General features: G+C 42.5%; 1 protein-coding gene across 5 annotated transcripts in view; it reads left to right on the forward strand.

Annotated features, from left to right (window-relative positions):
• ADIPOR2 (adiponectin receptor 2) overlaps positions 1-15,714 on the forward strand; it is a 72,263-nt gene that overhangs the window by 39,407 nt on the left and 17,142 nt on the right. For all 5 annotated transcript variants that reach the window (XM_044991347.1, XM_044991317.1, XM_044991338.1 and 2 more), the window contains one exon: positions 13,249-13,368. In XM_044991347.1, the coding sequence (XP_044847282.1) occupies positions 13,249-13,368 (120 nt within the window). The remainder of the gene's footprint in view (positions 1-13,248; positions 13,369-15,714) is intronic.

Consider the following 15,714-nt stretch of genomic DNA (forward strand, 5'->3'; position numbering starts at 1 on the left):
AGAGGCTCCGAGTGGCGCTTACCTGAAGCGGCTCCCAGAAGCACTGGCATGTCCCTTCTCTGGCTCCTACATGTGGTGTGGCCCCCGACCCTTGGAGCGGGGCCATACTGTGGCTTCCGAGAGCCGTGAGATGCGGCCCCCGACCCGGCACCCCGGCTGGAGCTCACAGGCCAGCTTTAAACAGCCCGCGAGCCTTAGTTTGCCCACCCCTGTCCTAGACTGTAGAAAGTCTTCTCTTCCTTTTCCACCCTTCCCTCTCATCCAGGGAGTGATAAAGAATAAAACAAGAGGAGCCAGAATAGTTTTGGTTGCCCTAACACTAGGAAGGCAACAGTGGTTCTTGGATCTTCACCTATTTAAGGGAGATCTGTCCCCCCAGACTTAACTCGATGGGAGGGCAGAATTCGTTACCTGGATGCTCTCGCTGAACTCACCATTCTGCAAGGGGACAACATACCACCAAGAAACAGTAACTCTGTTAATGTAGTCTTTTTTTTGTCATTGAATACAGTAAAATATTTGTCATCTAGGACTTAATTGTCAGTTTACTGTACACAATAGCGCTATGAAGCTTCATTTTGACTTTAGAGATAATTGTGGCTTGCCCACTCCAAAAGCACAGATTCTTCTCAATTGAGCTTGAGAACTTTGACTATCAAAAGTGTGGTGCTTAGACACTGCCAAACAACACCGTCCAGTAGAGATAAGTTACCCATGCACACTAGCCAAGTATAGTACTAGACCAAGGCATTTTATAAGCCTGTTAGTAGGATTGGTAGTCTGCTATCATATGCCCATCTTGCTCTGTTAAGGCAGCTGCTTGTCCTTGTGCCTCAGTACATACTCCTTAATTATGTGTTGGGGGATTAAGATAAAGTGCAGTAAGGCCGTTTTGTAACTGATTTATAGTGTCCATGTGAGTTTAATGCACTTTAGCTTCACACCTTAATTTGTCTAACTTTTCTGAATGTCCCCATGTAGACGTGTCCTAACAATATTCTTGCTGTTTACACACACTTTTATTGGGCTCCACAGACATTAGGCATAGCTACAGAATAAACTTCTCTTTTTTGAGTGTCCTCTGCATATTTCCACTCCTGGGATGTGCGCTGACTGGTGCTGTTGAATGATGCAGCCTTTTACTGGAAGTGCCTATTAAAGCGCTCATTCACCCACTCTCTATAAAATGGGGAGTGACAGTGGTTGCTGCCTCAGCTCCTTCCAGCTGCTGATCACAGATGGATGTGAGCCTTTTTTGGATTCAAGATCCTTAGCAGTTGTTAACAGTTATCACATCGATGGCAGATCCAAAGATATGTCCTGTGCTCTGCAGTTTTTATGGCATCAGATATCTGGTCTTGGTACCTAAAGTGCCTAGGAGAAGGTTACTCCCCTTTCTCATTGCTCTATCTGTGGGACTTTCATGTCATGAGCTAAAAAGGAGAGGCAGAACAGACTCCAGGCACGTCTACTACAAGAAGTCTTGTTAATTAAAACCACCAAGTCTGAGGTTTCTAAGGCTCCTGAAAAGAGATAAGAGGTCTGAATTGGCTCTGGGATCTTTAGCTTCCAGGGAGCCTTCTATTTCCAAACCATCAGCCTTGGCACTTGAGCTCCCGATCCAAAAACATGAAGCATTTGGTAGCAAAACTCTTGGGCCTAGTTCCAAAAAGGATACCGTCTGTAACTGAAATAGGTTTGGACAATAGACCTCTATGCCTGAGGCTTCTGTAGAATTGGAGACCTTTGGTTCTGAAAAAAAAATGGCAAAGAGTAAAGATCTTTTGGTGTCTGGCGCTTTTCAGCATATAAATTGTGAGCATGTGGATATGTGACACTAGAGATAGCATAATTAGATCATCTTAATTTGGTTCCTCAGAAATCGGAGTATTCGAGGCTGCTACTGAATGGTGCTGCTGAACGGTGTAGGAGGCTGCACCGTTCAGTGGCACCTGTCAGTGTATCCAAGAGTGTGAATCTCTCTTACGGGTAAGTAACCTTCATTTATTGCTGCAGTTGTGTGATAAACTGTATTAGTTGGTCACCTTTGCCCTTCTCGTCCACACTACTTATTGATCAGACTGGTGGTCTGCTTCTCTAAACCCTCCCTGCCCCTGATGAGCATGCATGCACACTTGCCACCTCACCCCTAGGTGGAAATTATTCTGTCTAAATCCCAGGACTGGTAGTACTCGGTCCTGATATAATTGTATTTTAAATGGTCTAGCTAGGGAACTACCAGCTAGAAATGCACACTTAAGTATTTCTCCCAAATCATCACACCCTCGTCCTTGTGACATAGCATGCATTTCTTTTCCTGGAAGTACAGTATATTGTACCTCTTAGAAGTACAACATCCTGACTTTAAAAAAGAAACCCAGTAGATTTTCCTAAGAATTCTAATCTTTAGTATTAATTTTTTTTTTTTAGTACCCTCAAGGCCTCTGCAGCTAACACTAAGACACCTGGCTTTACAAGTAGATGACTATAAAAAGTACAAATAAGTATTAAACTTCACATTTTCTGCAAAATGTGACAGTGTTAATGTATGGTGGTTTAAAAGATTAATGGCAACCTACCTAACATGCTTATGAATAATACCAATAATACTTACGCCACAACACACCATGTATTAGAGATGTGTCCAATTTTTGTACTAAATACAAGAGTTGATACATGTTCATGTTAAACACTATTATAACCTTATTTGGCTTTTTTATACCTGAAGCTGCAATTAGTCTTCAGTCTACCCCATAGTTTTTTCATTAATTATAGCAGTTCACGACACGTGCACTCATGAGATACTTCCCCGTTCAAAGAACATTCATCTCACCCAATCCCACGTAGCCTGCTGTAGCGTTGTGGCAATGTGCAGTTGCATTCTCCACCTTTTGTACATTTTCGGTTTGCTTATGTGGAGTAGTGAGCTGGTATCTAAATCTTGTGGATGGTTAGTGACACTGAAGATGATAGTTCAGTTGTGATGGGAGTGGTACTGAGCAAATCAAGGTTTTTCTACAAGTCTTCTCCTCTTCTTCCTCCTTGCAACATACCTTCTTTCTTTGTGGTTTAGATCTGTGTGCATGTGTTTGGTAAAGCATTCTTCAGCAGGTGCTTCCTTCCTCCATCCCATGCTGGATCGCCTGGCTTCCGTGACAGTCTTCTCTTCCCCCCCACCCCCACTTCCTTTTTAGTTTCTGTATAATCTGGATTGTCTTTGTTCCCCTGCCGTACTTCAGGCAGAGAGATCTCCTAAAGAAATGCCTCTTACTGTGGCTTTGTTGAACCGATACAATCAAATGCATGTGACTTTTTCATAACCTGATGAATGGGCTTTTCATACAGCCATAAAAACCTGTGCTTGACTCTTTCTGCTTTTGTATTTTAATCCTCCATTGACAGAGAGTGAACAAAAGAACCATTTTCTTTGCATTTATTCCAGCCACCACAGTCTTTTGTACTGTTGAGTGATGTTTTCTTTCTTGTGGCTGAGCGGTACTGTGTAGCTGTAATGTGTGGCATAGAAGTGCCTCAGTGAAATGGGGACCCATTGGTCTGAAAGATTTGATAGCCTGCAATGGGGAAATTTTAATGCACTAGCATTTACTTCTGTAAGTGGGTAGAATGAGATATGCTCCATCTGGACATTCTCCAGGACTCCAAGACTGGGCTGTGACTTCTCAATGCAACTAGTTTTGATCTTTTGAAAAAGGTTGTGATGTCAGCATATTGTTACAAGAATCTGCTCAAGGCTTAAAGCACAAAGTGGTTTAGGTGGTATGGAAAAAGGAAAGATTAAAACTCGAGTCTGGAGATGAGCAAAAGGTTTGGGATAATAAATCTCGGCAGAAGATTGGTATTGTATTTGCTGGAGACAATTTGAGGAGGGGATCCAGTTTAAGCCTCCCAATGCAAAACCTGGCACCAAGGACTTTAACGGCAAGCCGTTAGGTGGCAGTATCCATAACTTAATTGTGCCTTTTGGATTTTGTGTATTAAACATTTACATGCATCCATCTTGCTTTGTTCAAACAAATTATTTTTATTTCCTCCTCCTCCTCTGGTGCAATGTTGGTGTTTTGGCTTTATTGTTACAAACCTGGTTTGCTGTATTCACCATATTGTCTTTTTTGTCTTAAATTGTAAACTTTTTGGCCAGGGACTCTTGTTTGTACGGTGCCTCGCCCAGTGGCATTGTAGATGGTACTGCAGCATATGTAAATTGGAATGTGTTTTACTATAACAGGGTAGCTAAGGATCTCCAATACATCCAGACCCTGTTGCCCTAGATTTTCTTAGTTTCTTGCATTCTCCTAGTCCTCTATTTACGTTTTACACACCAACGCTTGTCAGTAAAGGTAATTGTTTTAGGGGACAGGAAAGAGCAGTGGCGCTATCAAAAGATGCTTACTGGAACTCTTCTGCACCTCTTAAATAATATAGCAACATCGGACCTGCTGTCTCCATTGGCTATTCCTGACATAATACACAATGCACACTTTGTGCTGAGATTGCTTCTTGCTGATGCAAATAGCTAGCACCAGTGTTGATAATAGGAAGTAAAATGACAGTTTTTGCTCAGCAAAGAATTTTGGCACAATCCACCCCAAGCACCTGTGGGCTCTGTGTCCCTTGTATGGACTCCTGGAGTATGGGGCGAGGACCTTGTTTCTGAGCTCCACAGGCCAGGACTGGCCTGCATACTGCAATTGGTGCAACCCTCTACTGAACAGTAAAAGAAAAAAATCGCACATCCAGAACTTACCTGCAGGCTTCAAACCTTTAAGTATGTGCTAAAGTGAGAGGAGCATCAGTGATCTTATTTAGCCTTGAGTAGGCAGTACCCTACCTAGAAGGGCAGTAACATATGGTAAAGCCAGGGTCCTTTGCCCCTGCTTCTTTCCACCTACTACCCAAAAAACTAGCCTGAAACTTAGCAGGAAAAGCTCTAATGAGGGAGGTCTGCTTGCACTGTAGCTGGGTCAAACTCAAAGGCGTCTAGTTATTTGTCTGGAAGCTGCTTTGCAGGGGAGCATTGGCACCCTGCTGTATTCTGTGTTCTCTGTGCCTGTCAGCTGGTTTTGTAACAATCACATGCTGTGCTGTTGTGTAGCTAGGAGAGGGAGGAGGGGTTTTATTCAGCACTCACTGGTACAAATGTTTTTCTGCACAAAGGTTAGGTTCTACATAGCCATATGCTTTTGTTCTCATGGAGATCACATCTGCCTCACTTGGACAAATGTGGGGGAAGGGACTTGAGGCAGCATTTCAATAACTGGGGATGCTAGAAAGAGAGGCTACCTGTATGTTCCCTTTCACAAACTACTTAAACTTCCTGCCTTAGGTTATTGCTGAGTCCTAAATATACAGGGCAAAACAACCTCCCAATTTAATAAGGGTATGTCTACACAGCCACAGTTAAAGTGCTGCCACAGCAGTGCCTTAATGTGGCTCCGTAGTCGCGGCTCCAGCGCTGGGAGAGAGCTCTCCCAGGCCATGTCTACACTACCAACCGATCTGGCTAGACACGATAAATCGATCCCTGAATCGATGCCCGTACTCCACCTCAGCAGGAGGAGTAAGCAGAGTCGACGGGGGAGCTGCGGTGGTCGACTTGCTGCCGTGAGGATGGCCAGGTGAGTCGAACTAAGATACTTCGACTTCAGCTACACGAATAGCGTAGCTGAAGTTGCATATCTTCGATTCTCCCCCCCCCCCAGTGTAGACCACCCCCTAGAGGGGTGGGTGGGTGTAAAAAGAAAAAAAAAAAACCCACCTCCGAGGGGAATAGCTACCAGCACAGCTCACAGTGCTGTAGCATGATCTACACTGCCATGTTACAGTGCTGAAACTTGCAGCGCTTCAGTGTGTGTGTTTTTTCACACCCGTGAGCAAGGAAAGTTTTCAGTTCTGTAAGTGGCAGTGCAGACAAGCCCTAAGTGTTTTCTCTGCAAGTTCAGTGTTAGGCAACTTGCCTTTGTCATGCTGCTGCTTTGGGGTTTAGCATATCTACAGAAGCCATGGAGAAAGGTATATGAGAATCTTCTTCTGTGGCAGGTGTAGTTCTTCACAGCCCATACATTCTTCCATTTGGGAAACAGCCCTTTCCCTGAGCAGATGCATATATGGAGAGATCTCAGTGTTTGTCAGGACTGAACACTGACACACAGATCAGTAGCTGGTCATGCACATAGAGCAAACAAACCCTCTTTTATCCTGTGACAAAGGGAGTAATTAATTCTAACTAAAAAAATATGTTAAGATTGCAGAGGCCAAAATGAGTGACCCTACAACTGCTTTTTCTTAAACAATTGCTTGAATGTTGGTGCCTGTTCCTTTAATCAGTGCCTGCAGGGAGTTATCCATGACCAGTTCTCCAAAACCATTTCAAAGTGTTGTTTTTATGTTAAATTGTGTTAATTGTTTTAAAAGGTGACCTGCAGAAGAAAAGTGCTAAATTCCAATAACTTGGAGGCATTCAGCACTCATTGACCAGTAGCCAAGCTGCAAAGAGCTTTGCACAGTACTACTGAAGAATTCACTCTTTCTGGTCTTGTGACAACTATTCTTGCTGGCTGTTGCTCTGAGCGCCACCCCAGCACCCTGCTGAAGCCTGGATTGGACTGACTCACAGGGAGTTAGGCCTTGTCTACACTTTAAAGCTAATTCACAGTAAAGTAGAGTCTGCATTTAAAGTGCAATTTCAAGTGCAGTTCTAGAATAACTCTGTGTAGACAAGCCCTAAGGCAAGATATTTTTTTTTAGGAACATTGCACTTTTTTCAAAGCTGCTTTTTACACCACAAAGGGCATAAACAGAAGTAACTCTAAATGTACAATAGTCTTTAAAAAGGAAACCAATTAACATCATCATCTGCCGAAAACGGCCAGTTGGTAAGTGATATCGCCAGCACTGGGACATGGTGGTTTCACTCAGAACGAAACTGTATTGGATGTCAAGGGACCACAAAGAGAAGGCAGTCTTTTTAATATTGCTATCTTTAATGCCCCCCTTGGCCTAGCTCTTAAGCACGTGATGGCCAATGCCTTCAAGTTATCAGAATCTATAACTTTTGCATGGCACTTCAAAAAAGTATTAAATAACTTGAAAGTCAAACTTTACACTTTATCCATCTGTTATACACGCTGGCTTGTTTCTTTTCCAGGACACATGAATATGATTGTGACTTACTGCCTTGCCCTCAAAACACTACTATACAGAGCTGTGCCTCTCAGACCAAGGAGCTTTCTCCTTGGGGCACGCTTCTCTGCCCAGGGCTTAGACACAACGGAAGAGTCAAATGCTGACACTTTTTTGTGAGAAAATGAAGGAAGGAATGGATGTTTGGAATAAATTCAGCACTGTGTTTTCCCTAGCGTGATTCTGGACTGAACCTAGTCTTGGGACCCATATGATGCCAGCTTCAGGGCCCATGTGGGGTATGGCATAACAAACAGTTCAGCTTTGAGGCTTAGAATGTCCAGAGCTCTAAAGTCTTATACTACATAGATATGTACCCTGCCAGTTAACCACATGAAGTCCCAAGGTAATCAAGTAACGGCTTTGCTCAAAAAGGATTCTCTTAGCAGCAGCATTCTGCTTGAAGTGCTTTATCTCCTCTGTCTCCCCTATTTTGCCATTTGTCTGTCCTAACCCGCTAAATCAAGTTTTCTACTTCTCAAGTCCTTATGATGAAGGGGGAAATGAGCTACCTCCATCTCCTCCACTGTGGATCTAGGTTGGGTGCTAATGCTGAGTGGGCAGGGATTTCTGAATGCTGGTATCAAACCCAAAAGGAGCTTTTACAGAAAGTCAGTTAGTTTTGTATTTTAAATACACAAGCTTTGAGCCACCCTTGCTTCTGAACAACTTTCTGCTCTGATCAAACAGCAGGGCAGATGGGAGATCACTACTCTTACCTTCTCTGCACAGCAGCCCGCTAGTGGTGGGAGGTCTTAAAGAAACAGCAAGCAGAACTTGGGATATATTTTCAGAAGGACTATCAGGTTTTGCAGTGGGAATGTTGGTAGCTATGCAAGAATTGTTTAATAGCTAGGTGTCACAAGGACTTGGTTCTGTTCCCAGCTCTCCAGTGGACTTCCTGTGATCACGGGTAAGTTACTTATTCTCTGGCTCTCTAAAATAGGGATAATACTCTGTTCACATGGGTCTTACCCTAAATCCATCTAATGGTTTTTTTTTAAAAACACTGAGATCCTCTGACAGAAGGTGCTGTAGAAATGCCCAGGGCACTCTTGCTTTCATAAGTAATGTTCTCCTTTAGTCAGAATATTAAGCTACAGCAGAAATCTCACTGGAAGCAAGTCTACTTGTATTCAGAATTTTATCAGTATGAAATGGAAAAGGCCACTGCATAAAACATGCTGCATTACTGAAATCAATAAAAAGTGTGCTTCCATTATGGGCACTGGAACATAATTTAATGTTTGCTCATTGCAGTGGCTGCCTTCCTCCCTCAGTGACTGAACCACCACTCCTAATTTCAGGGGCAGGTCATAACTTCATATCAGTGGAGTCTCTAGTTGCCATGTGGTTGAACAGCAGTATTCATATCTGGAATGGGTAATGCATAACACTAGAAAACTATTCATCCCCTCCTCACTGCCTCACATAATGCATTGTGTATAACAGGTGTGTGACATGAGAAGCATCTATTTATAGACCTTTCTGTCAACATTTTAACAGAACTTTGTGGCGAAGGGGGAAAGGGTAAAATTCTGAAGCTTGTGTATTTAAAATACAAAACTGACTTTTTCTGTAAAAGCTCCTTTTGGGTTTGATACCAGTTGCCTCTATGTTCTTCAGTTAACTGGAGACCTGAGACAGCATTTCCTGGCCATGTGTCAGGGTGACATTATGTATTGTACTACCCGGCTAGTAATCTTCAAGGAATAATGGGAATTGTAGTCAGGCAGAAGTTATGATATCCTGTACTTAATTTCACACCAACTTGTGCTTGTTTTTTCTCCCCTCATCTCCAGAAGGCATCTATCTTAAGTTTTGTATACACTGAATACCATTTTAAAAAAAAAATCAAACCAACTCCTTCCTCTATCTCTACTCTGCTTCCAACTCTACACAGCAGTGGGAAAGCTTACCCAAGAATAAGAATCTAAATCAAATAGATAATTCCCCTTGTGAAATCAGTCGGACAATAGCATTCATACAGGACTCCTGCAAAGCACAAACCAGCTTTTCTTATCTAAATTTGATGAGAATTGAAAGCTTCTAAAAATGCCTCATCTCTGGCAGGGTTGGATTTCAAAGTGTGACTGTCTCTAGGTAGGTCTTCATTGCAATCAAGAGGTGCAATTGCAGCATGTGTGGAAATACTTGAGCTAGCTTTGATGTCCACATGCAATCTGCAAAGATGTTCCGTGGATATCCACAGATTTGCAGGGCTCTAGATATAAAATTTGGATCCGCATCTATCTGTGATCCACAAACATAGTCCATGGATATCTGCAGATTTTCAGGGCTCTATTGATCTAGCTGCTGTCTTTGAGCAGTGAAGTCAGGACAGCATGTATGGTAGCTGCTTGAGTATGTATCTAGGGTTCCAGGCAGACAGGACTAGCCTGGGACCCTGGTATGCTGCAGTCTCGCATTCCGACTGCAGTGTGGACATACGCTCAGTGTTGTCCACAGTAGAAACCATAAAGTAAGGGTTGCTTCACCAGCCTTTAGAGTTGCATATGCATTTGTTCTGCTGGGCTACTTGGAAGCGTTTTTTGAGGGAATGTTCTTTATGTAATTTATACCATTCTAAGGCGAAGCAGAGGATCTTGATTGTTATATGTGACGCAGGTGTCAGTATCCTTATGACCTTCATAGAGCTCTGGTGCTCTGTTTTCCGATTGTCATGGATGATGGCTGTTGAATAATACACCGCCTGGAAGCTAGGCTAATGTCATGCTCCAGTGACATACTTCTACCTCTCTAACACTTGCAGTCCTCATTCATTCAGTCTAATGGGACATAGGAGAGCACAGGAGAGGGAGTTAATGTTTCTACATTTGAAATACATTTCAATATGTACCTTAGTAAGAACCAAAATATCTCATCCTTTTCTTAACCAGATACTTTATTTTTTGGGGGAAAAAATTAGTATTGGAAAAACCTCAAACTGTGGCTCACATTAAATATTAATGCCTTAATGTTTTCTTGAACATTAACTTTATAGCCTGATAGCAGGAAGGAGATGGGGAAAAAAAACCATTGTTGCTTGGCAGCAATTTGGTTTGTGTATATGACGCCTGATGGTGCCAGGTCTCAAGATGCTTGCTGTCTCAGTTCCTGCTATCACTACTGTAAGGAGCTTGGCATTATTTTATTCACTTATTAGCAGATGTCCAAAATGCAAGCAGAACTTGGCTGTAGTTCATAATTAACTAGTCCTCTAATCCCCCTAAAATCCACCCAAATTAAAACTTTTCCCTCTCATTCTAGAAATAAAAAAAGCCTGATGTTTTGGGCAATGCAGTGTATCCTGAGGTTCAACAAATTTAGGCTCTGATAGACTAGTGAGGTAGGGGAATAATGGATTCCTTAATTTAAGATCCTTCAGTCAAGATCCTTTGCCTCCAGCCCCTCTTGTTTTAAAAACTAAGACCTGTAAGTTCGAACACCTTATTTGATTCTGCTGTAGTCTGACAGAAAGGGATTCCCTAATGTAACTAAGGCTGGCCTATCTGTGTAGCCCATGTCAGATGTGCTGGAATTCAAATTCCATCCCTACCTTTCTGTAAGGTCTGATCTTGGAAAGTGTACATTGTAACAGGGCTGACCTATCCAAAGGAGGCCTTATAGCATGCAGAGTAATGTAGTGCAAAGCAGATCCAAACCTTAAAGGAATTAAAAAATAAATAAATCTGGAAGAAAAAATCCTAATGATAGAGGTCCTGTTACTGGGTGGAGATGGTAAAATTGTCAATGATGCTGAAAAGCAGAGATGTTTTCTGTAGTTGGAATGAAGCTGGATGTTACATTTACTTTCAATTTCTATTCCAACAGCTGTTTAATATCCTTCTTTCTTTAAAATACTTTATATATTAAAAAAAAAAGTCTGGTCTGGATAACTTCCACACAAGAGTTTTAAGGATTGACTGAGGAGTTTTGCATCATTGATGTTTGATTTTAATAAACTTCGGCAAGTTCCAGAGGGAGACAGGAGTCACTGCTGTGCCAGTATTTTAAAAAAAAAAAAGTAAACCAGGTTACCAGCTAACTGTAGGTCTGGAAGCCTGGCTTTGATCCTGAACAAAATAATGCTGTGGCTGTTACAAGACTATCACTGAAGAATAAAAGGACAAAAATAAAATTGTGACAATGTAATTTCATGGAAAACAGGTCTTGTCAAATGAAGAATTGTGTCCAGTTTTGGTGTCAGTACATTAAGAAGGATGTTGAAAAAATGGAGAGTTTAGAAAAGAGCTACAAGAATGAATCTAGGTCTAAGAAACACTCATTACAATAAAAGTGTAATTGTTTTAGCTTGTTGAAGAGATTAAGAGGCATCATACTGGTCTAGAAGTACTTACACTGGGAGAAGAATCTTTAATCCTAGCTGTTTATCCTTGCAAACAGAGACATAAGATTCAGTGGCTCAAAGTTGAAGGTAGAAATATTCAAACTGGAAATAAAGTGCAAATTAACAATTAGGGCAATCAACCATTAGTACATTATATAAAGGGGTTATGGCAGATTCTCCATATCTTGAAGAGACTAAATCAACATTGGAAGTTTTCCTTAAGAGATGCAGTAGTTAACTACAAGTTATTGGGCTTGATGCAGGAGTTACTAAGGTGTGAAGTTCTGTGACTATCATACATGAGGTCAGAGATCATCATTCTGGAACCTTCTGGCCTCCAAATCTTTGAATGTGACTTGGCCACTTGAACTCTTGGCAGCTTTCTAGAGCAGAGACTTGAAGGGCACAAAATGCTTCCCTTCCCTTCCGCTACTCAATATTGCTATGACTATTTCCTCCTGCTGCCTCCTCAAGTTTTACCTTGGCAGCGGAAGTGTTGAGTCCCCGGTAGTACGGATCACTTCTAATAAACAAAGCAGAATTTAGTGACCTGTTTCTTTATTTACTGAAATTGGAATGACCAAAGCATGTCTTCACTTGCTTTGTCCTCTGCATTTTAATGTGCTGAAGAATGGATGGCATGGAATTGTTGTAGCTAATGACTTTCTTTTTTGTGATTGATAAAACTCCTCCATCTATATTCCTGCCTTATAAAACAATCCTGGCCTCTGTCTGTACAGTGGTTTCCTGTAACTTGTATTTGAACCTTTTCATTCAAAAGTGTTTTTGGCTTAGTTGCTTTATACTCCACACCTGAACATAGCCATTATATGAACAACATACCCATATATCTCAATGTCTGTACTTTGACCCATTAACCTTTTACCCCAATCAAGGATATTGCAGATTATGCATTCCTTATGCCATCCAATCTTAAACTGAACTTCGCACACCTTGATGATTTGTACTTTATTCCCTGATAACCCAAAACTTCTACACTTGAACTCTGTACCATTCACTTTTTTTAAAAAACATCTTAATAAAATTTTTATGCCACCATCTTCAACATATCTATATGCCTCTGTCCAACTTCTGATTTCTTGGTTTTACTATTGGAACATCTTGCAGGACGAGCAGAGATGAACAACTCAACACTTCATAGCACAGTCCAATAGGCATAATTTTCAGCTAAGCAGATTTGAGTGAAATGATAAAATTTACCTAAATTTGATTAAAATCTGAAGTATAAGGCTTGCAAATCTTGCACTGAAATTGACTGCAGCCTCACTCTGGCTTATCCTGGGCTACCGGAATTAAAAAAAATTGTGGCACCTTCTCAAGATTATTAAAGAGTTTTTAGTGCTAAAACAGATAAGAGATTGAAACTTTGTGTAGGAAGTAATCCTGCATTGGTAGGGGAATGGGTTTCATCATTTTGTGGACTTTATAGCCGATGATTCTAATGAAATACACAACTTTACAGAATTTCACTGAATTTTCCAGACTTCTTTGTGCTTGGTATAAACATGGATAACACTTTAAAAAGCATCTGAGTCATTTTTCTGAAAAATTTACCCCTTGTCTTGAATTTGAAATTTCAACTCCATAGTTAACCCATGTTTGGTTTTGGTGTAAAACAAGATCATTTTTTTTCCACTGTCAGTTTTTATATGAAATGTTTGTTTTTTCTCTTCCAGAGTTCTGAGGAATGCGACTGTAATGATGAACCAGCTCAGGAAGATGAAGGGTTTATGGGTATGTCCCCTCTTTTACAAGCCCACCATGCCATGGAGAAAATGGAAGAGTTTGTATGTAAGGTAAGCGATATATAAAGAAAACAAATCTATCCAGATGGTCACTTGAGCCTACTAGCTAAATGAAGCTAATGGGCCTTGTTCCTGAAGTAAACTGTTGGCAATAAGCTGGGGAACAGCAGGCACCCAATGGAGTTGGTCATTGAGCGATTCTCTATATATCAGCTAATGCTGCTGCTATGTTGAATCCCAGGTATGCTATAACTCAAGGGTGGGCAAAATTTTTGGCCTGAGGGCCACATCTGGGTGGGGAAATTGCATGTAGGGCAGGGGGTTGGGGTTCAGGAGGGAGTGTGGGGTGTGGGAGGGGGTGCGGGGTGGAGGAAAGGGCTTAGGGCAAGGGATTGGGGTGCAGAGTGCAGGGGGTTGAGGAGCAGGGCACTCAGGGCTGGTGGTTGGGGTGTAGGAGGTGTGCGGGGTTCAGGAGGGGGCTCAGGGCAGGGGTTTGGGAGGGGTTCAGGGTGCAGGCTCTGGCCCAGTGTCGCTTATCTGGAGCGGCTCTGGGGTGGCATTGGGGGTAAGACAGGCCCCGCTTCCAGAAGCATAATGGAAGCTTCCCTGTGGCCCCTAGTAGAGGGGTGGGGCAGAGGGCTCCGTGCGCTGCCCTTGCTCATGGGTACTTTCTCCAAAGCTCCCATTGGCCATGGTTCCCCATTCCTGGTCAATGAGAGCTGCGGAGGGTGGTGCCTGCAGGCAAGGGCCGCGAATGGAGCCCTCTGCCCGCTCCAACCCCCTCTAGGGGCCGCAGGGACACGGTGCTGACCGCTTCCTGGAGTGGTGCGGGGCCCGCGGCACCACAGAGGTGGCAATCCCATGGGCTGGATCCAAAGCCCTGATGGGCCGGATCTGGCCCACGGGCCATAGTTTGCCCACCCCTGCTATAACTGCATGAACTAGAAAGCATGGAACAATAGACACTACATTCTGAAATTATTTTAACGCTGATATTGCAGCTAATGAGTCCCCTTTGGGAAACATCTGTGTGTCTGCAGGCGGAATAAAAGTGCTCAGCTTCCAGTATTTCTGGTTCGAGACGCTTTCATTTATAAGGATAGCTCTTTCCAGACTTCTGCAGACATGCACTTTTTTTTGCCTCCACATCATCATTTGCTTCCATTATAAAACGGCCTTTGCTACCCAAATAGAAGAACAAGTTCTTTTAAAGGTCCATCCAAGTAAATCCATTGTGGACTATGTAGATATTGCTGGTCATGAATCTCAGTTCTGTTAAAGTTGTGAGGAATATATTGTATTGGTCTCTGGCTGATGCCCTAATTCTGGGTTTGGGTGGAGTGCTGCCTGTGGCATGCTTATTACTGTGGATATTACTAATGGCTGTTTGCCATTGGTAGAGGGATCCTCGGAAATCAAGGTTGCATTTTCATACAGTGCTTTGAGCATGTTTTGTTTTTTAAACAGTGTTGTTCCTCTGCTTTCTCAAAAATGGAAACACCTCCCCCCCCCCCCTTCTTGCTGCATGTGAAGCAAAACACAGTTAATTCTTCTGTAAAACAGCATCTTTAAGAGTGTCTTACTTGAGCTGGTTACTTTGACTAATATTTGAGCTGTCTTGTGGTAGTCGTGTCTAGAGAGGGCTGGCAGTAGGAAGTGTCCCTTCAAAGGAAAACAAAGCAGCAGCATTCCTGAAATTGTTTTAGGTCCTCGCTGTTAAAACAGAAATGAGAACCCAGCAGTTGAAATTAACAACTGCAGGATTCCCTAATCTTAATGCCTGCAGGATTCCCTAACCTTAATGCATGCATCTCTGCTCCTATATTCTTATTGCTAAGTGAGCAAATCCCAAAGATGATTGCATCTGTGCCATGCCTGTATGTAGCCTTGCAATGCCAGCTGAGGAGCCAGACTGAAGATTACATGCATCTTGTTAGCTCTGTGCCATTGAGGGAGTACATGTGATTTTTGCAATGGGGACCATCTACAGCAGGGGTCCCCAATCTACAGGAGTGGGCACATAAATATGTAAGAAGGAATACAAAAATTGGGAATGGTGTAGGTCTACAGTTAGAGCATCAGAGTTCAGGACCTTGCTGGTCCTCTGCTGCTTGGGCTGGCAATGCTGGAAAGGTATCAGGCTTAGCCATAGGGAAAAGAATACTTCTCACTTGACTTTAATGCCCCTCTATGCATTCTGGGTAGCTGAAATAGTACTGACTGTCATATTAGATGTAACATTTAGACTGCATCAAACACTAGTGAGCATACAATCAAGAATGAGCTTGTATGGGGAGATGGGACTCTGCTCAGGACTTTCTCTGTTAGAGATGGAGAAGAGACACATCTAGCTTTCCTCAGTAAGGTGGACGGGAAGACACCCCTCCCTCCCAAATA

The sequence above is a fragment of the Mauremys mutica genome, chromosome 1 (assembly GCF_020497125.1).
Source record: "Mauremys mutica isolate MM-2020 ecotype Southern chromosome 1, ASM2049712v1, whole genome shotgun sequence".
Taxonomy (NCBI): domain Eukaryota; kingdom Metazoa; phylum Chordata; order Testudines; family Geoemydidae; genus Mauremys; species Mauremys mutica.